This window comes from Ooceraea biroi, chromosome 4 (genome assembly GCF_003672135.1).
Source record: "Ooceraea biroi isolate clonal line C1 chromosome 4, Obir_v5.4, whole genome shotgun sequence".
NCBI classification, from domain to species: Eukaryota; Metazoa; Arthropoda; class Insecta; order Hymenoptera; family Formicidae; genus Ooceraea; species Ooceraea biroi.
This window is the reverse complement of record NC_039509.1, coordinates 9,564,071-9,591,758: the sequence shown is the minus strand read 5'-3', so window position 1 is coordinate 9,591,758 and position 27,688 is coordinate 9,564,071. Positions and strand designations below refer to the sequence as shown.

Below are 27,688 nucleotides of genomic sequence, written 5' to 3'. Positions count from 1 at the left end.
AAACACTAACGCGCGCCGACTTTTAGGCGTGTGCAGCCATGCAGCGTTGCGTGGCGAGGATATAGTCTTGCTAAACCGATTAAGGGATCAAATTCCGAGCACAACGGCCAGTGAATAAGAGGATGGATAAGTGCCATAAATGAGATGAAACCGGAAAGAAGGAACGAAAGAGCTTGGTGAAAAACGTGACTGGTTTACCCCGGTTTATCCCGCGGCTTCTTCTCTACCTCCATGGATCCCGTTTCGCTAAACTTATCTATCTCCTTGTAGAAATCTCGCCAAAATCTTCCCAGGAGAGGATTCAGCTAGGCGCGATAAAGCGAATCCGCAGTTACGCCTGCGGCCGTGCGCGCGAATTATATCGCCCGGCTTATCCGTACCACGAAGAAATTATTGCAATGTGTCGCGGTCGACCACAAAGACACGTTTGCTCTTTTCTCGAGATAGGTTAACGGCCGATAAAGCATCAATCGTAAAATGCTCTAATCTAACGTACGTATTTAATTCCATCTGGATAGACTAGAAATATCTCATGCAAAAGCTATCTTTCTCTCTCTATTCCTGATAAAACTTTGATGAGAAAATTTTCAAGGAAAGATAAGTTCTAAGTTTTTACTTTCAAGAATAAGTAAGAGATATTAAATTGTTTCCAGTTTAATAATCTATATACTAAAAGCGAAAGTTAATACATCGGAAGCGTGCTGAAAATACTTGTCGAGACAATTGTGCTCGCTCGCACCGAAAAATTTTCAACGATGAATCGCTAACATCGAGAAACAATAACACAGTGGAAAAAGCGCGAGAGCGATCAGACGAAGCTTCCGCTGCGCGAAACGTCTGACGAGACTCGAGTGTTCGTCTTTATTATTGTACGTGCTCGAGTGACGAAGGTTTCACGCCGTTTCGGCGAGTCCTACGCATTAAGAGACTATTGAGTTTCAAGAATGCTGGCGCTTTAGCAGTCGCTAAAGAACATTTATAGTCTTTGCGAAGAAAGGACTCCGTACTTTGAAGATTGGATCTGATGAATAAAATGTTACACTTGAGCGCCTCAACGTTCTGAACCTGGCTGTGAGCATTGTGCCGGAGGGACATGAAAAAGAAAGAGAGCTGCAAGAACAGACACGAATTCTATATGTATAAAATAATGTACGAGAAAAAAGCTATAGCAACAATATTATTATTTCAACTTGATCAAACTTCGTGGGACCAGTAAAAATCGGTAGATATTCCTTGTATTTTTTCGAATTAAAGTTACCGAGAAATTCCGTCAGTCATGTTATTTTCACGCGTTTTATGAGACACTTGCTACTACGCATTCACGTGACAGCAATCGCTATTTATCGCGCAAACCTGTTAACGCGCCAGTTAATTGTTCACGTACGCATTTGGCTATTTGTACAGTCAATAATATGCCGTCGCGGCAATTAACGTGGTCGAATAATCAATACAATTTAACTTTAATTCCACGAATTTCGCATGGGATTCGGCATTTCTGACTCGCTTTAGCATCGACGATTTGATTATTATCGATTCGTCACAAAATAAAAATTTCCATAACCGAGATTGCAGCTTCAAAAATCGTTGAAAACTTTTATGCATTTCTAGATATGTTGTATTGGATTAATTAATACTGCATATAATCGTATTCGTACAGGCAACTAATATTTTTATAAAATTTGATTTTTATAGCAAATTTCAATCTCAAATACATTTATCCAATCTCAATTAAATTTTCAATTTAACCTCAAATGTATTATTATAATTCATGTATTATATTTATACTATATGAATGCACTTAATTATCAAAATTTGAGATAAAATGTGGAAACACGACTCTATAAATAATTATTTATAATTTCGTAATTTATACTTTCACAATTTCGTTGTTTTTCTTGATAGTGTAGCATGCTTGTAGATATCAGTGGCTTGACCTAATATTTTCAATTTCCAGGTGTAAATACAGTAAAAGTGAGAAAATGATGACGACACGTTATAAATCATTAAGTTGTACATTCGAAAGCTTTCTGGAAGCATGTGGTAAATATTTCCGACGTCGCATCGTAGCGGTTTCGAATTTCATCGCACGTGCGACTACCGGGAGACATTTTCTACTCCCCCAAGGTACGTCAAAATTGCGAAGTTTCGAGTCGGCGAAGGTGCACAGACCTTTTTCATACAACTCGAGAATCATTTCTTATCGCTCGGATGAGCTACCGTGTTACCGAACCAAAATGATTATATTTGGCAAACGTGATCAGCAAGCAAGTTTCGTCAGTGACTGACTATCTTATTTCTTGATATTCTACTTGTTCTTCAGTTAAAACGTTGGAAAATGTTCGTCTTGGTCATATAATATCGTGTACTCGTAAAAGTATGAAAACGTATATGAAATCGATATAGGTTCCATGCTCAATCGACTTGACCGTGTAGAGAAAATATGGCTGGCCGTAATGTCACGACGACCGAGTACTGCTGAGACAGCAGCTGCACCGAAGCTAAGCGATTGGCACGTCGTAAATTGCCCTCTGATCTTTCACATCCTTGCTTTCTTCCGTGTGACTTTATTCTTTTTGCACTTGTTCATGTTTTCGATCTTCCCAGAGACGTTTATCTCAATTTTTCCGCGAAAACAGATTACGAACGTACCTACCTATTCTGAATTATATCATATCTACTTCGTCTTTTTTTCCTATTTTTGGCAATCGTTGCTTGTCAAGAGAAGAGTTTAACGTCTCACTGCATAATACTCGTGGTTCTTGGTTAGCGTGCCAACGTTCACGCGATTTTTGCATTTAGAACATCTCTAAGACTTGACTTTCTCGAAACGCGTTAAGAATTCTCGTTGAGAGATTCGCGCCACACACTTTAGCTTAAGAAATCCCTGAGAAGCGACAAGAAATTCGTACCACCGTCGCCGCGCCGTCATATTTTTTCGCGTTTCTAGTGCAAGTTATCTGTCTAGCTATCTACGTTCTTCGCTACGGCTTCACAGCCTCTTCTTCTTTCGGCATCTCCAACGATTCGCCAGCGTACTTTCCAGCCAGATCTTCATTTCCTGCTATTTCCTCGTCGTTTTCTCTGGACCACCACCGGCCCAATAAATATCTTTCCTTCGAAGAGACATGAGGATTCACCCCCTCCGGGTCGTCGCCCTCGAATCCTACGAGCTGCTGCCTCTTCGTTACCTCGTCGTCGTTGCGGCGTCTGGCGGCCCAGGACCATCGTCGACTCTTCGAAAATCCTTCAATGAAATCCTCAAGAGTCGGAGTCCGAAGCCCTCCGTCGCTATAAAGCCAGATCCTACCGGATCGATCCACCCTGCAGACGAACATCCTAGCCAGCAGGAAGACAGGAAGGAGAAGAGGTGAACGCCAAAGAAAGAAAGAGAAAGGCAAGCACAGGTGTGGGTGGATATGTCGTAGGTGAATCGCTCGAAACGAGATAGTCGAAAGCGACTCTGAAGAATCGCAGTAGCTAGAGAGTTGGGTTGGGTGCTTGTGGAATGGTCGACTCTTGTAAATCCTTGATGGTGCAGCACCAAGATATACTGGGTTGGCAAAACTACGGACATGCGGTACGTGCTTTATGCACGTTCATCGTATTTGTCGAGAAATCGAAAACTGTCGTCCTATTATTCCCTTATATTTCGCGATACGAAATCTATCGTCGAAGGAACGATGCGTCTCGAACGACACTTGAATAAGACAGACCTGTAATCGTAAGCATTTTTATCATCAAGATAAAGACGCTTTTCGAAACACTGATCGCGAATCACGGCGTCTTTCGACACTTGGCAACGCGCGGAAAGTCACGCTCGTTAATCGCGAATTGTTTGCATGCGGAAAATATTTACGACCGATGCTTGCCAAGAGCAGTAGCGATTTACCAAGTGACGAACAGGCGACTCGCTTTCGCAACTTTTCCGTCGACGATCTTGGCGTGGAACTCGACTTGTCGACTCTTAGTCGTACGAGCTCTCACATCAACCGAATTTGGCATTTAATAAAAGTTCGGTGCAAGACTGTCACTTTTTGTTTCCGCGAGTCAGTAGGCCACGATGAATGTCAAGCGCATGTAATTTTTATTTGGTTGGCATGTCACCAATTTTTCGAGAATGCATCGTTCAAAGTCCAAGAAATAATTCGCGTCATACTAACCGAAATTTTTCGGTGCGTTGGCAGTCGTGAAAATGTAGCATGACTAAATAAAACGGTGATTCTTACATCATTTTATCCGCAGTTTGCAACTGCAGTGATTTTGCATTCGCCAAATTTTTTCATCAATCACCCTAATTATTATATTATTATATTATTCGAAAAGATTTTGTTACTAAACTTGGACATTTTTTGGATGGTACCGAAAGCAACAGCTCGTATATTTCTTCATATATATTCCAATTTATCTAGATTGTAAAAAATGATAAGAACTTTTATCACGACATGATATCATTACGTATAAATGAAGATGACAAAAAAGATAACGAATAAATATGCGTTATGACAATGTAATCTCTCTCTCTCTCCCTCTCCCTCTCTCTTTATCTACGAGTATTAATTTCTTGGATATTTCGGAATAATTGAGCGGAGGCGCGTGAGAGTTGCGATACGATCGGATGCAGGTGTAAGATGCACGTAGCAGACTAAAGTAAGGAGTAATGGTGGTGAGGGGAAGATATAGGCGGAAGGGAATGCCGCCCACTGGACGCGAAGGCCTCTGGGGTATTCAGTGAAAGGAGGGACGGTAGGCACGTAGATAGAAGCTCGTATCTGTACGATATACCGACACACATACAATTTCTCCCGAATTTATGACCAAAGTACCTGCCAGATAGGGCGAGCTAGTCGTACATCTCGGCTGCGGTGTCAGAATTTGCGCTATACGATCCTCGCGCATCTATACTCGGCCGTCTTGCCTGCATCGCGACGATGTAGTATCGCGACGACGGACCGACTCGCCTTTGAAATAATCTCTCTATCAACGGGATGTTCGATCGACTCGAGAATACATTGTTCTTTCATTCTACATCTCGCTCCGAATCGCCGACGCTCGTGAAATGGCTAAAAGGACGCGTTGTGAAAACCAGTTTATCTCTTCGATCGTTCTTTGCGAAATGCCACAGGCACGTGCGTGAAATTGACGCAGAGCAGAAGCCGATCTCTTTGCTTTGTGAAGGTTGTATCCTTTGTGAAGGATACAAAGGGATAAAATGTTCGATACGCTTCGTTCGCACACAAAACAAACAGAAGCCGAAAGAGTAACGAGAATTATCGTGGAGTCTTCTCTCAAGCAGATTGATCGTTCTCACACGCTTTCCTCGTTTTCTTCGGATTATATCGAATCCTGAAGTTGGTTAAACTTTGCAAAGTAAGAAAAAGAAAAGGAGAAGAAGAGGGGGAGAGAGAGAGAGAGAGAGAGACCCGGAACATTTACGAGCACGTTCTTTACCACTGATGTCTACTTCACGCTTGAAAAGAACTCTAAAAACTCTCTTCCGCTAGTACCGATGTCAAACGTTTTCAGGAAAGTGACATTTTTCCAAAAAAGTATCTCTTTTCCAGATATTTACTCGAACAGGCTCGAAATACTGAACGCGCCAACCAGAGTTTCTAGACGGAAACTCCGAGTCATCCAAGAAATGATTCACGACGACCATTATTCACAAACGATTTAGCGCCGGAATAATGAATACAACGATCTATATGCGCCGGAGAAGCAGGCGATGCAGGCGAGAGCGCGGAAAATGCCGCGAAACTTGAGAGAGCATCCTTCAAGCCTGCCTGCTCCTTCCGAGCGCCTTTAGCTCTCGTCGTAAAGTCTTCAAGAAGAGTCGCAAAGCTCTCTTGCGCGTTTCGTACCCAGTGCGTCACTGGATTCGAGGGAAACCCGTGACATTATTATTGATATCGGTCCTGCTGCGAATAAAGTTATCGTTCGAAACGCATGACAGTTCGTGGCCTGTACCTCTTGGGAGGAATCCCAGGAAAAGCCAGCGGCACTTTCCTTGTTTCTAACTTGGCAAACTTTGTCAAGCAAAATCCGTCGCGATCCGTCGGCATAAACAACAAAGTTGCTTCACGATTTACGTTTAAACTGCGAAGAAATGAAGCGTCAATAAGGAGCGTTAAAAAAACTCATCGAGCAAGAGATTTTTAATTCGCACGTAACTTACGACTACTTCATATCATATGTATCATACGATCAATATATCCATCGAGTATCGGTCATTTCGAGTTTTTTCTGCTCTCTTCCTCGCCTGTTACTCACACCGTGCATCATGATGGATGCCAAAAACTTTGATAAATCTGATTCCAGCGAAACACATTGCCGGTTAACGATCAATCTGTTAAAACTCAACGAGGAATGATCGACTTTAACATCACGTTTGACGGTCGCATACCTCTCAATTCATTTTTTTTCAGGCCTCATTTGAAATGTTCCCAAGAGTTTTCAGTCATCGGAATGAGGAAACGCTCGCTTTAATTAATGGCAACTACGGCGAACGCGGCACCAAACTTTTCATCAATAATTAAAATTGCAAAGATTGTTTTATATGGTTCGTTAGTTTCAAATTCTTTCTCGTCAAAATGACATTTTAATCGAGTGTGCACGTGCGATTATCGAAGGATCACCTCTATAATTACTAGACTCTTCTATTGCGAGCGTAAATCTCCGCCACGTTCATGTTCAAAGGAGAGCGGCGAGAAAATGTGATTTGCGGGCATTTTCACGAGGAAGAGCCTTATCTCGATGCAATTTTTATTTCACCTCATTTCATTTGCCCTCTAGGATTTTACCAAAGCGGGCTTCCGCCGTGCTACCGGAAGCAAAGAAATGATATTTAAGATTCCCCTGAAGAAATCGATTTCCTGGTCGTTGCAGACGAACACGCCCAGACGTCTTCTCGAGCGCAGTGCACCTTCATAAATGAATCAACCCGCAGGCCGGGCCGTAAGCCGCGAATAAAAAGCACGGGGCCGTAAAGTCTGAGAAACGCTGCTCGCAAAATGTCGCACTCGCGAAGATCGCGACGCTAAACTCGTCTTTTGGGACGAAAGATTTATTCGTACCGCAACAACGCGCAATCTACGGGAGAATGGCGTAAAATTTACGTTCAGAGACCATAAACTTTAGAAAAATTATGGCTGAGATGCTTCATGATCGAGATTAACCCCGAGTATGCTGATCTATTATTAACTCGATGCGAAAGATGCAGCCACGAAAATAATCTTTTCGTTTCACCTGAATATTCCAACTGATTTGTATAATATATATATAGACTTTCATAAACTACGAATAATAATGCCACTCGGACGTGATTCAGCGGTATTTTGACCGATATCCCGCAAAACATCAAACCGCGTAACATTTCCAATGTCATTAATCGAATGTCGATATTCATCAGAAACGTTATCTTTCATAATTAAATCCGGTTAATCAACTTGCAATTTGATCGATTTAAAATTTGATACCACATGTGCATACTGTTGTATCCAAAGGTTGGCTTCTCGATTAATCATAAACGACGCAATGATGATCCAGTATACAACAATTAGGTCTGATTATTAATTGTTACTTTTCTCGCGACTAATTGGTTTAAGTCTGCTGCGCGTCGTTTATCGAAGCAATTATGCTTCGCACGCAGCTGTCCGCAGCTGGAACGTTACCACATTTTTCTCACGTCCGTATATCTTCTTGACAAACGTAAAAGCAAATTTATATCTACACGTTGCCGGGCTTGCACATCACACCACGAATTTTCATAACCGCGAAACTGCATTCCTTCGCCGTCGTATTTTCGCAAGCAGCTTCTCGCGAGTTCACATTTCCGATGCTCGCGCAAGCCACGGAAATTCCCCGCTCCAGTTTTTCATGGCTGCTAAATAAGGAACACAGAGTGCGAAAAAGCGACGACAGCGAGAGAGTGCTGCGGAAGCAAAGCGGATTTCTCAGTGACGTGGGGTCGCGGTACCAGTAGCGTTGCATCGGATTGCACCGTCCTGACACTGACGTATACGACTGCCGGCATGCATCGTACGCGCGTCCAGCAAAACCTAAATTGTTTCAAAGTACATGATGCCTCGCGCGATGGACGAGACGCGTCCGTGCGTTATAGAATCGATCCTGAGATTTCCCTTCATCATTAATGTCATCGATGACGCGGAAATCATCATTGCACTCTCTAAAATGCGAATATTTGCGATGAGATGAATTTTATGCCTGGCGAGAAAACGCCTGCCTGAGATTAATCCAATGAAATTCCCGCCCGAGAGCCGTTTGCATCAACGTTAGCTTAACGCCAACTTTGGTTAAGTAAATTTTCTTTCTTCGTCTATATGATGGACCAAACTATAATCTAGCAAGCGACGAGGAGAGGGAGGGAGAGAGACTCGCTCTAATCCGAGCTTACACGATCCTAACTGTTGATGTGGCAAAGAGCTTAGCCTGCTTGATAAGTTGGAAGGGATGCGAATATGCTCGCGAGAATATCTATGTCATCGACGATGTCAATGACGAACGACAAAATAAAATAGTGAAAGATGTGAGCGAAAACTAACGTGCGCCCATGAAAACGCTATATAGAACAGTATTTGCATCCACCCTACAAAGAATAAGAGAAATATGCGGAACGCGCAATGCGTTACAATACGTAACGTAAATGTGTCTGTTTCAGGATGCGGAACGGGTTAACGGGTTCTCTCGCATTTTTGATCCTCGCCTGGCGTACTCTGCGGAAAAACGAAATGTGCACGTTCGTGCGATACGATACCTGTGATTTACGTGCAATAGCAGTGCCATTTACACCCCGCTGACGGCTAATCCGGTCCAGGAGGTCACATTGCAGCGCGATTGCAGTCCGGGAGACGATGCAGCTGCAACTGCACCGCCTTGCTGTAATACGACGGGCAGAGGCGGTCCTACCGACCCCGAAGTTGAACGTATTGCTTGCATATCTCGTGTCTCTCGCTAGACAATCCCGTAGGACCGTAAGAAATTTGCGTGCAGAGGAAAATGTACAACCACGACGTATGAAGGAGTATTATTCTCCTGTGAGCAGTCCGAGATTAGTAGCGCAGAAAGCAGAATCAATTTTGCAAGCGAATAGTCAATTCGGTTCATCGTTCAATCTCGTTTATCCGCAGTTACGTGTTTAATAATGTCGTCGAACTCGTCAATCAGTGTTCCTTTTTTACCCGATTTAACGGTAAATCGACATTTCGCGAACGCGATTGTCAATCGAATTAAAATCGGAAAACAAATTAATTTTTCAAGAGCAAACGGAATAATTTGATCACGAAATAATTAAATTCAGAATAATATTTTTGACAACAAGGATCAACAAACAATAGTGTTGAAAGTCTTATTACCACCAACGCTACAATATGACAACTGAAGGATGCTCGAAATTATTGCTGTATATTACATTAGAGATATTAATGAAATTTAATGTTGAATAAATTTGATCAATTGTAAAATCACAATAAGGACAGACAAATGTTTGGTAAAACGTGTCTATGATATGATGAGGGAGATATAGAAAATACTTTCCTGCTACAGATAGCCCAATTCTGTTAATTAAAAACGTACGTAACTGCGGAAACAAAAGTATAAATTTTCGTTTCGCGCTGAAACGCTATGTTTATGACGCTCATAAGAGGATACGGAAATGAATATTTATGAAAATCGTTCGTTGGAGAAGCAGCAATTGCGGCTCGCTAGAAACGCTTCTCTTCTGCGTGCGTATTTAACTTAACGATCCGCCTTCCTGTTTCTCTACTGTCGCAGCTTGCTTGCTTGGTTGCTCAAAAACCAGCTACGTCGAAATCAGCAAACAACTGCGAGTTTAAGTTTAGGATGATAAAATTGTAAAGAGTGTCGAACGCGACACATGTCGGAATCGTAGACTTCATCTCTCTTTATAGAAATGACTCTGAAAATGAGTCACACGAATCAGAAGACTGAAATTCTATTATAAATGAAATTCTCGATAGGAATTCTTATTGTTGGATTCGTGTTTCAGGGAGACCCAGCGAAGAATCAAAGCATGAGAAATGCTTCACGTGACAGTCCGCAATTTTCTTTCGGCGACCTTATTTCCTTCAATAACCATTCGAGTTTCCCTTCGTGCCTCCGTCCCATCACGGAAAAGACAACGTTGCCGTTGTTCTCCGACGAAGCGAAATCTCAACGGGTGTCTCGGTTGCAGCTGCTGTGCAATATATATCTCTCCATCCGTTTCACGAGAGTACGTCAAAGAATAACGAGAGACATGCCAATATTTCTCGTTTCGGCTTAACGCGAAATACGACACCACGTTTGAGCAATAACAACGATATAAAAACGAATGTAACTTCCACTGCACTTCACTAGATCGGCATGAAAATGATATCTATTGAAGTTTGACGAAACGATTTCCTCTCTCTTTTTCTCTTTTGATAGTAGTGGATCTAAACTACTTATATCGTACCTCCAACAAATGGATAAATCCTCGAAGACTTTAAATATATTTTGTCAAATTATTTGCTCGACATAAGCTTGAAGAACAAAAAAATTTTTCTAAAAGACAGAAAGTGTCAAAAGTTTAGAAGAGCGGAAAAATTTCTGCGCGGATGCAGCAAGGGTATGAGTCGAAGGGATACAGCAGGAAACGCAAGAGTCATACGATGTAGCTGCAGTCAAATTTAACGACGCCATTTCCCGTGTGGCAGCGCAACCTTTCAGTGTGCAGACGCGTAGTTGCAGTAGTTTCGTCGCAATGAAAAGCAATACAGCTTGACCGGTTAGAGACCTTACACAACCGTACGTTCCTGCTGTCATAAAATTCAGTCAAGGAGCAAAAAGCAAAAATTGCTATATTTCAGCTTTACTGACTTTGGATTTCGTGATTCGACTATTCCTGAGTAATTTCGTGATAAGGTACAAAATGTTCGACAGAACGTGTTTGGCAGATTTCAACATGTTTTATAATTTGTTTCGATTAAGCAATACGTGACTAGAAAATTATAGTTATTTTTATAAATTATAATTATTGAAAATATTATAATCATTGCACACGTATTGCACAGTTGTATATCCCGCGCACATGTGCCGAAAGAAATTCAAAATGAAATAATTCTTTATGTGGAGTTGTCTTTCTGCAATTATCAAATAATTCTTGTTTTATAGCAGTATTAGATATTCTTGTATTGGGTTGTAACATATATTCGTCCTGTTTTTTCAGTGGTTTTAATAGCGAATATCCATGTTACAACCCAATATTTACATTCCGAAGGATGGTAAATATTTTCTTGTTCTAAATATATATACAGTACCGAGCTAATAAAACAATCTAAACATTATTGCATTGCTTTGTTCCAGGAATACATTTTATGATAGCTGTGACCGTCAGCTAAGTTTATGTAATTTTAAAGCACACATAAAATAGGCCGTAAAATGGCCTGCATACATTCAAACAGCGATAAAAACGACTTTTATGTGAGACAAATGAGATCCTTTATGAAAGATACATTGTCATACCTGCATTCTTTCGGCCTGGGCGATGCGTGAAACCCATAGTTAATGGTTCTTCCTGATAGTCGTCAAAGCGATTAGACTCACCTGCAACAAAAATCAATGAAATCTCTTTTAGAAATCTTTGATATTCTGATAACGTCTCAAACATGTTTGTTTAATGATTCTTTTTTTAGGATCAGTCCAAACTAATATCAATTGAATGACAAGGAACGTTTGTATATCGAGCAAGAAAGTTAAAATGAAACAGAGAGAGAGAGAGAGAGAGAGAGATACAGAAACTTTAATTTCTCAATTCCTAAACGTCGCTATCAGATAAGAATAGGAAATAAGGCAACGATGGTGCGACTGCATCGGCTTGATGTACCCTAGTCTGCATCCCTGAGTCTGCATCCCTGACCCACTTTCGCGTTCTCTGATGTTACGTAGTTACCCCATCGAACGATGACGTCACGGAGAAACGACGTTATATCCAGATGCCAGGTAATCGACTCCTTTTTTCTCTACTTTTTCACGGTAATGGAAAGCGAAGAAGCAAAAATCGATCAATCAACTTTCCAGCTTTTTATTTGTTTCTCGATTTTGTGTAAGCTTTTTGCAATTTCTTTATTTACTGCATTTCTTACTGTAAAAAATTTTATAAATTGTTCCATTAATATATATACTTTATAAAGTATATATTTTTATATAATACAATCTCTTTGTATAGCAAATTATATGTTATATAATATTAACATGCGTATGTGTCTAAAGTGCTTCTAAAATAACGTAAGGCAGCCTTTATGCACATAAAGTGATTAATATCAAATTTAATGCATATGTAGTCACGAAAGAGATGATTATAATCACCCATGTAAAGGTCGTAAAAACATTAATGGCATGAAAGATTGGATATATTCGCAGCCTTGATCTACATCTAGCATTCATAAGACTGTGCAACTGTAAAACTATAAATCTCATCTACGCATTTTACGATCAATTAATCTCGTAAATCTACGATTTTTTTGAATTTATATAATGCAAAGTACGTAAGAATAAACTTATTTCAATTGCACGTATTTCAATTAAATTTTATTAAAAAAACGAAAGAAACATGCCACTTAATAGCATATGTGTCTGTTCAAAAACTTTATTCGTGTGTTCTGTACAGAGTGAGGCACCTAAAACAGGCCACCTGAATATCTCGGCTGTTATTGGTGATAAAAAAAATGTGTCAGACCAAACTTGCATGGTTTCGAGAGACACATAATTTGTTCTAAATAATTTTTTATTAGATGGACGCATAGAGGTCATATGAAGGTCAACTTCGTTTTTTAAATGGTATATGTTTTTTTACGTACCATCTAGTAGAGCGTTTGAAGATGCGCACATTGATCTACGGGTCAAAATCATTCAAGGTCACTGAAGGCTAAAATTTCTAAGTGCTAGAACTTTTTCATTTCTGAGTTTACGGTATTTTCAATAGCCGAGAACTCTAGGCAATATAAAAAATATAGATATTAACAACTCAGAACTTCTCGGAAAAGAAAAAATTTCTAAGGGCTAGAACTTTTTAATTTCTGAATTTACGGTATTTTCAATAGCAGAGAACTCTAGGCAATATAAAGAATAATGATAACAACAACTCAGAACTTCGCGGAAAAAGAAAAAATTTCTAAGGGCTAGAACTTTTTCATTTCTGAGTTTAGAGTATTTTTAATAGCAGAGAACTCTAGGCAATATAAAGTAAATTATTTACCCTTGCAGTTAGCCTTCAGTGATCTTGAATGATTTTGACCCGTGGATCAATGTGCGCATCTTCAAACGCTCTACTAGATGGTACGTAAAAAAACATATCATACCATTTAAAAAAACGAAGTTGACCTTCATATGACCTCTATGCGTCCACCTAATAAAAACTTATTTAGAACAAATTATGTGTCCCTCGAAACCATGCAAGTTTGGTCTGACACATTTTTTTCTATCATCAATAACAGCCGAGATATTCAGGTGGCCTGTTTTAGGTGCCTCACCCTGTATACTAGTAAAACTAGAAGCGAACAAAAACTGTTATACTCAAAGCAGAGAATATAGTTAAAAAATTCGTTTTTTTATTAAAAAAAAACAAAGAGATATACGGACAAAATACCAGTGTCATTTAACTCAAAATATAATACAAAACTGTCGATGCCATCGATATTCAAGCTTTCATCAAATTCGCAAAAATTTTGGAAATTTAATCATTAACTATATATTAATGAAAAAAGAATAGCAAAACTCTAAAAGAGCATAAGTTTTCGCAAGAAAGAAACATTTAAAACTTAGATTATACGCGATCTTCAAATAAAATTATTATTAGATTGAATTTGCGATGAACACAATGGTTCATATTTGATAAAATAGAGTTGAATAATTAATCGAAACTGCTATATCCGTTACAAACGATCTTTACGTACAGAATATATCGTTATATATAATCACGAGGCAAACAAGATCAAGTTGAAAGCTCTTTGGAAGTTGATTACGACCGCAAAAGTCGTGCAAACCATCATGATGAGATACCATCAAAGGCATTTCGCTATTCTCAAACTGTCAAACAGATCATTATGAATCGCTATAATAATTCGTCACTTCACGAACTCCAAGATACAGATAATGAGCAAAGCATATTCGTATTTAGAAGAAAAAAGCAATTTATTAAATCAAAAACTTTGTTTCAATTTCTTCTGTTTTAAGAGCTACCGAAAAATGTAAATGTATTTTTTAATGAATCTAATAATCTCCGGAAATATACATATAATGTCTAGAAATTTATGATATTTGTAAATCAGTTGCACCAAATCTTGTTTACCAACCTACTTGAATTTTTAAACCATTTACTATTTGCACTTTACAATTAATTCTCTCACTACAAAACCGAGATACAGATTTCATATCAAACTCAACTACACTCAACCGTATTTTGCCAACTGTGGCACAGTAATAGTCAATGCAATATCTACGATCGCTATAGACATATAAGAAAATAAATTTCATCTTCTCGACGGACGAGAAGCTCGCTCGCGTTCACGTATGAAGGATAAATGCACGTGGAGCATGGGTCGCGCAGCTTAAAGACACCGTTTCCCATGCGGAAATATATTTATGGAGGGTGCTGGAGATATAGGAGGACGTAAAATGCGATAAACGGAGAAAAGAAAGGACAGGAAGGGCGGTACAGTGCGAAAAGAAAAGCGGAGAAGAAGAAGGAGCCGGCTTGATGCAGCCGGCCGCGAAAAAGCGTCGTTCTCTGCAAGGCAAGATCCACCTTGAGAGAAAAGGGAAATAAAGCAAAGCCGTAGCGTACCAACGTATCAACGGCTACCGCTTCTCCACCATTTTCCGGCCCTGCCCGTGCCGTTCTTCCGGCCGGTGCTTGCAAGTGGCCACCTGGCTGGCAACGTTACTTCATTACCCGAGAAGAGAGAAAAGCACCGCCACACGGAATAGCTGCGCGCTAATTAAATTTTTCTTATTTGCGCCCGCAGCCATAACGTCTTTTGAATCTAGCACGCGCTCAAGCAGAAACTCTTTATTCGACGTACCTTTCTACCGGACATCTTCAGCGATATTACAGGAAATGAAAGTTCTTTTGCCTTGGTCCTGTTCTAGTCCCTTGTTTCAAAATGTTATCGCATTATCTGAGAAATGTTGTTTTCAGAGTAATTTAAAAATGATCAACTCGTTAAAAAATTCATTATTGCAATTATTTTAAAGACATGAGAAAAAAAGAAGAAAGCGAGAATTTATCGTGATAAATAAAACGAAAGGGAGAGTGAGAGCGCTCAATTGGATCTCAAACTACTAACCGCGAAACTAAGAGAAAAACAACTAAACGAGAGAAGCTGAGAGAAAATAGACGCGCGCAGCCAAGATTTATCGCGCTACAGAGAACTTTTTTCCTCGTTCTCAATCGGACGAATCGATCGCCAGCGCCCGCGTCCGCTATCGGGGAGCATAATGCGATTTTACGACAGCCGGAATAAAAGGCCTTGGAAACGTCGTAAAGCAAGATCGTCCGGAGATCTTTCTTGTCGTGGCGGTCGTCATTACGAAATCTACGTTCCAGCGATATCCATCAGTTTGAAAAAAAACTTTTGCGCGATGCCAATGTGCATCAATGAGCTTTAAAGTTTAAAAAAAAGAAACGTAAAGGAAAAAAGAAACTCTTAGTATGATTACCAAGCTTTTTCGCAAGTGCGTTTTAAAATATCCTGCGGATTGCGTCATTTATTCGTGCGAGATTGAAATTTGTTTTAGATGTGCATATTCGTGATACAACAATCAGATCACAGATTTCTCTCGGAGGAAGTGGAAGATGATCGGAGACACAGGGAAGCTCCGCAGAAACAGCGTTTTACCACGCGAATTTATTTTTGGATGTCTTGAGGACGACGTTACGAGCCAACCAGAATAGCGTCGTGCGTCTACGTCATGCCTGGGTAACCCCCGCGGCGAATTTCAGAGACAGACGGCAAGGTAGGAGACGCGATGAGGCGGGCTGGACCAGGGCGTCAGCTGTTCGATCTGTCTCTCATGGACTCGTGATGAGCACGTGAACCGTGAGCATCTGACCTATCGCGTATCGTTGCCAAATATTATGTAGGTAATCTTCTTTATTTTATCCTTCTCCATCATCATGTAATAAATACAGTTCACTATTAATTGACATTAGACGTTTTGCTAGCTCATACTCCACCGCAAATAAGCTTGACGCCGTATGAGAATTATTTCATGAAGGCAAGAACTCATTCGTATTCCGTTAACCAGACGAACCAACGGTTCGTTGTCTCGTTACGTTACGAAGATAGGAGAAACGGGAGAGAAGCTCATAGAGGATGAAGACGAGAAACGGCAAGACGATGAAGACGAGCGAGGAGACGCGCAAGAGGAGAGCATGTCTAAGGTACTTTTCTAGGTACGCAAGCGCAGCGTTATTCAATTAACGGAGGTTACCGCGCTCGTAGCTTCTACCTTCATTACCCAAACTTCGTCTGCTTCTGGTTTTCCTGATTTCCATCCCGGAGATGATAAGTCTTTTGAAACATCCGCCAGAGAGTGGTGCGAGATTAAAAAAAAACTACGTTAAATCGGATCGACGCCGGAAAAAAGGCATACAACGGTACTAATAAAGCTCTCGACGGTAACCAACTTTCATCTCGCTTATGAAAATTTTCACAGAACACCATTAAAACCGAGAAACTCGAAATAAATTGGTGGAATGCCACTTGATTCTAAAACCGAATCTATTGTACGGAATTTTCTCGACCTTCGACGAAAACGTACACTAGGCTGACCGACCTGAAACATTGCCAAATGTTAATTTACGTAACAGTGACTTAGATTCAGACGGTTGCCGCAAATAAAATAATAGAAGATGAAAATTGAATGAAACGTATTGCAGAGCAGTAATAATAGACTCGAATGGTATAATAATTGCATGAATATTCGTTGCTAACAAGATTTGATTGCTTTTCCTGAAAGTTGAAAGCATTCTTGTTCAAAGACGTTAAACAAGGTAAATCTTCGACATACGTGCCACGTCAAAGGCACGAAACAATTAACGCGGATTCCTACTGCCAGTTGGTCTCCAATTAATCCACAGATTCGACGTTTGGAATCGCACATCCTGTAATCGTAACGAATTCCATGGAGTCTAACATGTGACCTTGCATCTAAATCACGCAAATTACATACGTAGAAATCGAGACAGAAATCGCACGGCATTCGTCGCATGCCCGTACTGCAGCTGAATTCTGCATATTGTGAGACCGCTCGTAAATTTCCGTTGCAAAACGGCCATCAACGACTTCTACAAATGGTATATACGATTATTCCATTATCGCCACAAAGAGGCGTTTCGATATCGCTGTACCAAGCACGACTTTACAATCACTCAGTCAATGGACCTGTCAATGCCAATTAATTGGAATGCTACGCAAAGATCAATTAACCTACTTGACATAAAAATTTTGAACGAGTCATCATGATGCAGTTTCTCATGCAGACTGTCACCGACTCAGCTAAGCAATTTATTTCTTCATTAATTTTATCTCACTCATATCACTTAATTGTGATTGATTAAATGTTTTTATTGACACTAAATCAACTGAAATCGGAGGAAAAAATTCAGATAACATTATTTATAGAATAAGAGTAATTTACCCTTCATATTCTCCGATGTCTGATAATTCACATTTCCCGACATTATTTTTCGTTGCATCATATACATGATGACCCACACGACGGATATCACTGGCGCCCACATATCGCAAATATTGTACACTGTGGAAATTAACTCGCGCTTCTTTATTCTGTTATGGCAAATCAGTTCGTAGCTCATCGCTGAAAAAGTCTGCGTTAAATCGCACAATATTACATACAAAGTGCTGTTTGAATTCTTCAAGCGCGAAGGAATAATTCATCGCTTTCACGAAGCATAACAACTTTGTTAAAAAGTTGCGGATTGTTCGAAAAAGTTTCTACAGAAGCTCAAGTCTGACGGAGATCATCGACCGTAGCGAATAGCGATCGGCTTGACAAGTCGCTCCGAAAAGAATGTTAGCACGGGATATCGTCATACGTTACATTCGAAAAGCTATATTCGCACGCGTACATCATCGAAGTGACGAAGAGACGTTATTCGCCACGTTGTTAGCCGATGAATAGCATGTACCTCCGATAAATTTAACAAAGATTTTTACCGATTGCTCTTGAACCAGAAAAAAGTTGATTGAGAGCATTCTCGAAATAAATGTCCTCCAAAAAGAGGCCATCAAAAATACGTGGCATTACACGTCGTCACAACAGTCACCATAAAATTGCACGTCAGGATTTCCACGATATTCTGCACGTCGAGCAAATCACCGTTCTCCACCTCAATTTTTAATCCAAGATTCCGCGACAATGCCGCGATACATTTCCGAAATTAGCGATAACAATAGTACATTCAGGCGAGTCGCCAAGTCGGTACGTATTTATTTGTCGTGCTCATAACACGTGGTGGCCCAGCAACACATGACACTCGAAGATTGCGCGAATACAAGACCCCGCCGATTTCTCTCCGTGTCGCGATTGTCGACGAAGATGAGCCGTTCTCTCTTTGCACTTGCCGAGGCGGATCCTCGCAGGCAGATCAAAGGGTTCTCGTGACTGACGACAGGGTTTGCGCAAAATGAAAAAATCGCTCCGATGGTCGTCGTCGTGCCAGCGACATGCGTGGGCTTCGAGTTTCGACTGCTACATCTTATCCTAAATTTAGCCTTGTCGACTGTGTCCTACATTAGAAGAATCCAAGCATGTGTGCGTAAATGTATATCTATTACGTGTGTATACACGTACGTGACTTTAATGACGTTCGCGTCCAACGTGACTTTAGCGACGTCAGATCGACGTGTGAAACGAAAATCGACATTTACGCTAGAATTATGTAATTTTTTTTACGCAGTCGCAAACATTCTCGCGCACTTGTCTCATCGTCAGAGTTTGCCCATCATTGTTCAAGTTGCAGAAACAATTGCAAGTACATCGATCTCGTTACAAAAATTAAAGCGCGTATCATTCCCTCTTACCAATGACGAACATCTTCAGGGTACTGATTAGAACAAACATTAAAATGTCTGGTAAGTATAATCAAATTTTTGATCAAACGTTAGTAAAATGAAATTAACAAATGAATGGCGATACGCGGACGTACTACGTGCCAAATGTAAGCAGTGGACCGTCTCGAGATGCAAACTATCGATACTAATTGGCAGACGCGACTGACGTTCGCTGCCAAATATATCGGAACCAATATAGCCTAATAACGGTAGAGAAGGTCGATAATAATTGGAGCGATATGCGAGTAAGCGTACCGTACGGCAAAGCTCTCCGTTATAACGAGTGCAATGTTATGATATATGGTTGCAGCCGATTTGCATTCTAATTAAATTAAATTAATAATACGCAAATGATCCGTGACGAATCATAATAATTTATGAATCTAAGCAGGATATAATTTACAACGCGTTTAGAATGCCAGGCGCACTGGTCTGATCACGAGCGCATATTTCAATGCACACAAACAAATAATGAGGCTGATAACAATACATCGATATCGAGGGACTATCGAGAATTACGCTCCTGTTACGCGCAGCGCCGCGTTAATCGTTTGCTGCCGAATACGAACCCGGACAAATTCGCGTGCACGTACATTATTCCCCCGTAAACAATTAGGTTCACCATCGCGGCACGTCACGAGTAATGTCTGCGACATGAATAATTCTATTGATTTCGCCGCGCTCCGCCGTGATATTAATCGATACGAATCTCCTCCGCAAATGCATCGTCCATTAGCGATCGAATTCTCGCACAACGTTCTATCCGCAATGCGCGTTCTCAAAGAAGGCATTCAGAATCCTCCAGCATCGATCTTGCCTAGTCTCGATGGTACTACAGATAAGCTCGATCTAAGAGGCATATATGCTTTATATGAAAAAAATAAGTTATTATTCTTCCTAATTCGTTCTACTGTGTATTGAAAAAAGAATTGTGAGGCAATCCGATAAGAAAGATTCTGAATTCTTATAGACTCTTGAATAGATTCTTGAAGATTACGAATTCTCTTATATGTCCGATTAGCAACCGTTTAGCAACTGTTACTGCTAATCCACTTATAAGAGATGGCATCAAAGTATGCAAAACCATTAACCCGTATTAAGCCGCAAAGCCGGAAGGGAGTTCGCACTTTCGATCGTCAACTCCGATTTCTTTTTCTTAAATCATTTTGCAGTTCGATCAAGGAGTACCTTGCCAAGAGCTTCATCCGATAATGCTGGAACAGGAAAAACCCTTCCGCTCCACACCTCGACGGTGTCGAGCAGACCTTTCAGCTTCGCAGTATCCAGTTTGTTCGACCTTTCCACGTGGATCGAATTTGCGAGCACTTAGGGTGGTCTACTACTTTATCAAATTTTAGTACAATGGTAATTCACACATTGCGTACGTAGCCACGTGTGAATTGTCAGAATGCGAATTCAACTCTTCTCACAGCATAAAATAACGATTCAAGCAACAAATTAATATTTTGTCCAATATCTTAAGAGGGTGCTTAATGGACGATGGAAACTTTTGCGCAACTAGAAAGAAGAATTGTACCTACATTATTCAGTTAACTGATATATCCAATTTGCAGCACGAATCGGGAGTCGGGAGAAAATCGCAACTGCACACACTTAATCGCATCCGCCCGAGATTAATAACCGCGCGAGTAAGCGCGCAGAAAGCAGAGTGGAAAGGGATAGGAAGTTATGAAAGGCGGAACGACGCGCATACTTGCTGGCTTGAACGAGCATTAACGAGGTCGGTTAACCCCGATGCACGATGGCCTGACGGTAGAAACCAATGCAATGAAGTATCCGCAAACTCTACGCGCGCGGCACAGCCGGAAGCCACCGGCGAATTGTTTTGGCGAAACTTGCGCAGTCGGTCTGCAGGTGCACCTGCAGATAGGTGTATTTCCAGAGACGCCAGAATGGCGCGCGAAATCCAATTTACCGTGCTTCCTCCTGCGTAACGTCGCATTCGTATTCATTTTAATCACGCGAGATTATCCCGGTGCCGCGAGAAAACCTATGCATCATCGTATCGATGGTCTCGTAAACTTTATAATTAGATTTTAATTGAGAACGATCGAAAATTGTTCAAACACGTCCGAGCCGCGTTAATTTTCGCCTTGACGAGTTTGTATCGGACATCTACCGTCGGTCAATCTGCCGTCAAGTGTTCTGATTTAGAAATTCCGAGTAGGGAGTAATCGCATTATGATGGTACAGGCTTTATGGATATCCAAACAAGTTCGAAAGTATTGCAAGCACTTTTGTAAGGCACATTTCGACGCGATCAATACTTGCCGCGACCTCTACTTTTCCATAACGAAGACTCATGAGACAGGTGTTAACGAGGATATAACGAGAGGCGCTTGTTTAATTTATCACCCACTAGTGTATCTCGTTGAAATGTCTATTTTCTTCGACTGGATCAAAGTAGAGCCAACATGCCATTCTCGATCGACGATGTCACTGAGAACAATGGTGACGGGTGTCGTCGTGACTGAATATAACGAGTACCGATCTAGAGACGGGTATAGCGGCTGTTGTATGCGACAACGGGCTTTGCAATAGCGCTTTATTACGAAGCTCGCCGAATTATACTGCTGCTATACGATGAAAATACGAGAGCCAAAGCGTCATTGTTACGAGGAGAAAGAGAGATCCATCGACTCTTACAAGTATTAATAATTCATGTGCAATTATAATGGGATTTCTTCGATGGCAGATTGATCCACATAGTACAGCGGATCTACATTTTGTTATCCGGTATAGCGCCGAGGGGACAAATTTATTTTACTCTATCACTAATGCAAAGCCGGCTTTCTTCTACTCAGAGGACATTTCTGGTATATCACATGCGAATATTTTAATATTTAATTGTAACCGATTGCTTTCTTGAAAAACATTTGAAAATATTAATCGCGATCGATGTGTAAAACAAGCTCTCATGAAGCAGATTACACTGACCAGAAAATGTGATGGCATTGCATATGATGCATAAAAATACATGCAGTTATCTTCTGGTCATATATATGTCGCATATTTTACTATTCAACAGTTATTACGATTCGTAAGACGTTATCGTAGAAAACGACAGTTGCTGCGAAAGCATTCGACCGCACATCGCACGATGCGAAGGCTTCGCTTGTAAGAGATATTCGAGTCGAAAGTAGTAAACTTTTTCCAGGACACGAGATCGCGCTATAAAATAGGGTGGCCAATAAGTACGAACGATCCGGTCTGCCGAGGCACCCATGCCGCTCACCTATACGTACAACGTTTATACATATATAAGTAAATATCTAGGCTCTTGTGCGCACGCGCGCGCGAAAATGGCGAACACATCTCTGCTCCGGCAAGAGCACATAAGCTCTCGTCCCACTTCCCATTCATCGCTCTCATTATCAGGCACGTCATCTCCTCTTTCGTCCCTCATTGCCGCATCTTCTATCACACACGAGCGTGTATCTGCCACGTTCATGTACATGCGAGAAGGTAAAGTAATACATTGTGTGAGAACAAAGGGCTGTACCCACACACACATACACACATGTATGACAGATTACACGCAACCACCTACGATCTCTACGCGGCTGTTTCGACATTTCGAACATCAATCGAATTGAAATTTAATTCGCTTAAAATCATTTTGAGGTTTTCAGGATCCGTTTGAAAACGACATTTATGTTTTAACGCGGAAAAAATGCGCAGTTTTTATATAATAAAATCGACGGCTTTTCAATATCAAGGTTTCAAGAGCTCGACGAGTAGCATACTATGCTTTTCATTTCGAGTCATTCGCGTAAAATTGAAATTTCTTGTTAAATCCAATTCTATCAAAGTAAATGAGGATTTTAATATAGTAGAGCAGTTGATTGAACACAATCATATTTGCTACTGCGATAGTAAAAAATGATGCAAATGTTGTTAATTCAACAATGTGTAATAGATTCTTAACGTACAGCTATTGATAAAAAATGACATGAATGCGATATGCGATATCTAATTAGAAAACAAAAGGATGAAAAGTCACGTGCTATTGTATTATACGTGAATATGCATATTGCAAATAAATATACCTGTAAGATTTCTCAGGCTAAGCGCGAATTATCGAGCCACCGGCCATCGGTGACTCTCCTCGTATCTATCTGTGTCTCCGCAAAAGAGCATGCATTGCAGAAATTGAAAACTGTCGTCGTCTGACCTTGCTGCACGTCTCATCTTGCAAATTAGAAGCGCGCCACAATGATGAACTAACTAAAGGTACGAACAATCAGATTCTTCTAGAGAATGATTCGCAACTGTAAATTATGTCGCTGTAATCAAAAAATAAAATAAACTATGCGGCTTTAAACGTGGTGTAGTTTCACATACAACAACAACGCTTTCAAACAACCTTTTGCAAATAATTGATGTGAAATGTTTCTGATAAAAAACGTGAAGTGTTTTTACAAACTGTAAATTTTTTACCTAAGCACTGTGTGTCTCTGTCGGACAAAGCATAGTGTCGAAACGTTTTGTTAAATTTTATTCCTGCGGTTGATTGAAAATTCTCCAAAAAGTTGTATAAAAGAAAAAAGTACCACCGATTTGTTCAAGTTATACGATCGTTTTAACAATGGATGAGTCTATTTTAGCGTTAACGCTATTTACGCTCGAATGCCCTTCTGGATACATCCGCTGTGGCCTACATACGCAGAAGTTCATAGCTGAAAAGAATCAATACGTTACCTTTACCTCTACCTCCACCTCGTTTCCTCGTAGCACGTGTACTGTACAACCGCTATTCCCTACACAACGTATTTTCTAATGTGATCGTCAATCCGAGCAACGTTTTATAGGAATTTGTAAACTTCAGCGATATGATTTATGCGCTCGCAGAAGATTTCCGCCACGAAATATAGCGAGAGCACAGCTGGGCCTGGGAGCACATTCGAACCCCCCCCCGAGATATCGATTTTTCGCACGAGACCGTTCGACACGCTGCTGCCCCACGTTCGCAAACACGTGGCTTCCTGGGATTAATCACCAAAATCGCACAATTTCAATTGTACAGCACCATAAACTACGCACCATCCAAGGAACCTCAACGTTCCAAGGAAAAAATTTACGACTACTTTTTCTACTATTTATCCACTATTTTCGAGCAAAGGTGCAGCCTGACAAATGTGTCGAAAAACGAAATTTTATTAATCGTCTGATATTTGAATTTTCGTCTCCTTAATGGAGTTAATAACGATCGAGAATCATCGTTTTGTGAAATGTCCTTAAAAATAATAAGTAAAGTTAGAGACGAGCTTCCACTTTCAGTGCAATCTCGGCTTCGCGTAAAGTCTAAAATTTCTCTTCCGACTTCACAGAGAAATCTACTTAAAGAAACCCATCTTCATTGTAGTACGATCGATTCTTCGACGATAGCGTAATTAAACATTGATTCGATGTTAAATATATTCTGGCGATTTTCGGGATCTCACGAGACTGCCTGCTCTCGCGATTTACGCGAAGAGTTATATATAAACCAAACGACAAGTTTAAATTCCACTTAAACTTTACACGCTGCCGGGACTGCGAAAATGTGTTTAAGAAACTACTTGTACATCATTGCTATGCGATTCTGATTAAATGGCGAAGCGAATTATGCTAAAGGCTAAGTTTAAAATTCTGCGAGAATAAAGTAGTTCCATCGAAAGTCATTGGAACAAAATAACGGCAGCGATACAAGCTCACAAGAAGCAGAAAAAAAATCTGTTAAGTATCGCCTTGCAAGCATTTGTAAATAACGATTAGTATCATAGTATATTCTCGTAATAATCACTTAATTAATATCATCTTGCGACGAGCAACTAGACCTCGCACACAATAAAGCACATTGTAACGCAATTCGAGGAAATCCAACAACGAAATCTAAAAGCTCTCGCGATTATAGAACAAGGTTAACGCGCTAGAGCGCTCGCTAAAATATGCCGTGGTTCAAAAGCGACCGAGAGTGCGATGCAACTTGGAGAGCAAATTCGTTGGTACCTCGGCGGTGACCAAGCCCATGGCCGTGAGTTACTTGTCGCATAACCGCGGCAAAAGAGCCTCGCCTAGAGCCGAAATTATTGCGTTTTCTTGGCTCCCGTTCAAACACTAACCGGCTTACGGCGCGACGACGGCGCAATTATTGCAACACAGGCTAGCCCACCTTGCTTCCCGATATCATCTCGCTGACGGTTTGGTTTACGAATGAAAATCGTTGCAGAACAATCACGATGATTATCCGCGAATCTACGCAGTTTCGCAAATCTATTATCGTATTTTAATCGTATTTTACAATTTCAAGATATTCGCGATATCATGATACGGTAATACATTATGAAATATATTGGTTCTCCTTCACTTTATTGTGAACAATTACATTAAATGCGATTTATTATCTCACATTATGAAATATTAACAGCACCTCCGTAAAGAATAACAATTTCCATTCCGTCCACACATGAGATACAGTAGCTATTCAGTAGTTTGCCAATTTCAGTTGTTACGTGCATGATTCGATCTCGCATTTGCGCGCACACGAAGTTCATAGTGGCTTTTCATCAGTGGCTTTTCGCCATTGTGATGCGCAAAAAAAAATGCGACGCGCAGTATTATTGCTTCGACCACGCACAACGTGGCCACTCCACTTTACAAGCCAAGGATAACGAGAGGATTAAAAGAGCGCACGCGAGCTATCCTCTTTAATCCCTCGTTTCGCTCCAGAAAAAGATCGCGGCTTCGTCTCACACGTGGCACGAGGCTTCGAGCTCTCGTGCGGCCATCGAGATATCGAGAAAAGCGCGTGCAGACCACGTCACTCTCGACTGACAGGACACGCGAATTCAAGGTCGTGAGGACGTCGCGAGGGGATGCAAGCGCCTGAACGATAATTAGTTAACACCGTATTAATGTGTACACCCCGAAATATCGTGATGTGAGCTCTGCGAATTCCCAAGAGTGGGCGCGATTCGATATCGGAGCAACGAGGTCACGATCCCACGAGAGGGAAGGGGAAAGAGTGATGCACGCGATCTGTCAGCCCGAATGACAGTTGACCGAGTGAGCCGCAGCCGCCCCTCCCACGCGACCGTACTCCGAATTTTGCCGTCCGATCAACGGACGTGATTCGTCAGAGAGCTAACCGTTCAAGACATGTACGAGCTTACCACCTTGTTTACGCACAGGCATCCTTCTCGGTGGTGCAGGTCCTCGCAGGGGTTGAACGACGAACGGAGCAACGGAGAGAGAGCGCAGCTCGCAGATGGAAAATCAGCTGTGCTTTCCGGAGCGCTCGCGACGGAGCGCGAGAGAGGGGGAGCCCGGAAACGGCGAAACGGCGAAACACGGACGACGACTGCCCACTGTGCGACCTGTCACTCGGAACGTCCAACAGCACCCCTGAGCTTCCGCGGAAGGATCGCGCACCGTGTCGCACGCACTGTTGTTATCGCGACGAAACGACGCGACGGACCGTTTCGCGGACGGCGTGTGCGGACGCGCGCACCGTTCGAAACGTCACTCGCGAAAGACCCGACGCGACGGTCCGTGCGAAACGTGCGAAAACCGCGTAACGACGATATAAACACACACAGGCGGCCGCCGCCACCACTCGGCCACGGGCAATATGGCGTCCCGCTTGGTCTAGCAGCCGGAAAACCGACTGGCTGGCAGGAGCGGAATGCCCGGCGCCGATTGGTCCGCCGGCTGCCACGTGACGTCACGCTTGCCCGCAAGCTCGCGCGCTACTCCACCGCGCAAACAACCCCCTCGTGTCAGTCGCGGCGCGCCGTCGATATTTCACATTGTTAGTCACGCGTTTTGCCCGATATCGCGCACACAGTTTCGCTTTTTCAGCGCACACGCCGCAGTATCGAGCATCTAAGAATGAAATTTCGCAAGATACGACATCGTGATCTGCACCGTTCGAGTTGCTCGCGTTTTCCGGAACGGGACGAATTTGAACGGCACGTTCGCCGTGAAGTTGGCTTGGCTCGCATGTTAAACGCGTTAACGGACGTCGATAAGACACGGAGTCGACTGTTAATTACTCGATTGATAGAAACTGACAACGTTACTACGACACGCGAAAGCGTCGAATGAGAATATTTCTGTCGATAGACTTGATGATGTGATTCAAATTGTTACATTACGTAAGACCAATGTGACCTAAAAGTGTCTCAAAATCAAACAGCTTCGAGATAGTTGTGCGAATCTCATTTCTCGTATCGAGATATCGAATGGCGCATAATTCAAATCAATAGAGACGTCGCTATGCGACGCTTGTTCGATATTCGAATGCGTTTTGACATGTTGCTTTCGCGCGGTCACTACTTTGTACCGTATTAATTAGTTCAGAACATTGACTGCGTGCGACGCTAGCAATCAGACACCTATGTGCTGCCAGCTTGTGACAATAAGCGATAATAGCGTAACTTGGAGAAAGACCATTTGAAATAATGGAGAAATGTCTGTTCAAATGTTTAAATTTTGATATCCTTGAAGCATAAGCATATATTCCACATGGAAATAATGTATTAAATTATATATTG

General features: G+C 41.5%; 1 protein-coding gene across 4 annotated transcripts in view; it reads right to left on the bottom strand.

Annotated features, from left to right (window-relative positions):
* LOC105282675 (disks large 1 tumor suppressor protein) overlaps positions 1–26,771 on the bottom strand; it is a 452,432-nt gene extending 425,661 nt beyond the window's left edge. Inside the window, exons 1-2 of one of the 4 annotated variants that reach the window (XM_026969150.1) lie at positions 26,306–26,771; positions 11,518–11,598 (exon numbers count right to left, since the gene is read on the bottom strand). In XM_026969150.1, the coding sequence (XP_026824951.1) occupies positions 11,518–11,598; positions 26,306–26,327 (103 nt within the window). In that variant the 5' untranslated portion in view covers positions 26,328–26,771. The remainder of the gene's footprint in view (positions 1–11,517; positions 11,599–26,305) is intronic. The other 3 variants (XM_026969151.1, XM_026969153.1, XM_026969154.1) reach the window with 3 other exon arrangements.
* Positions 26,772–27,688: the final 917 nt, after the last annotated feature.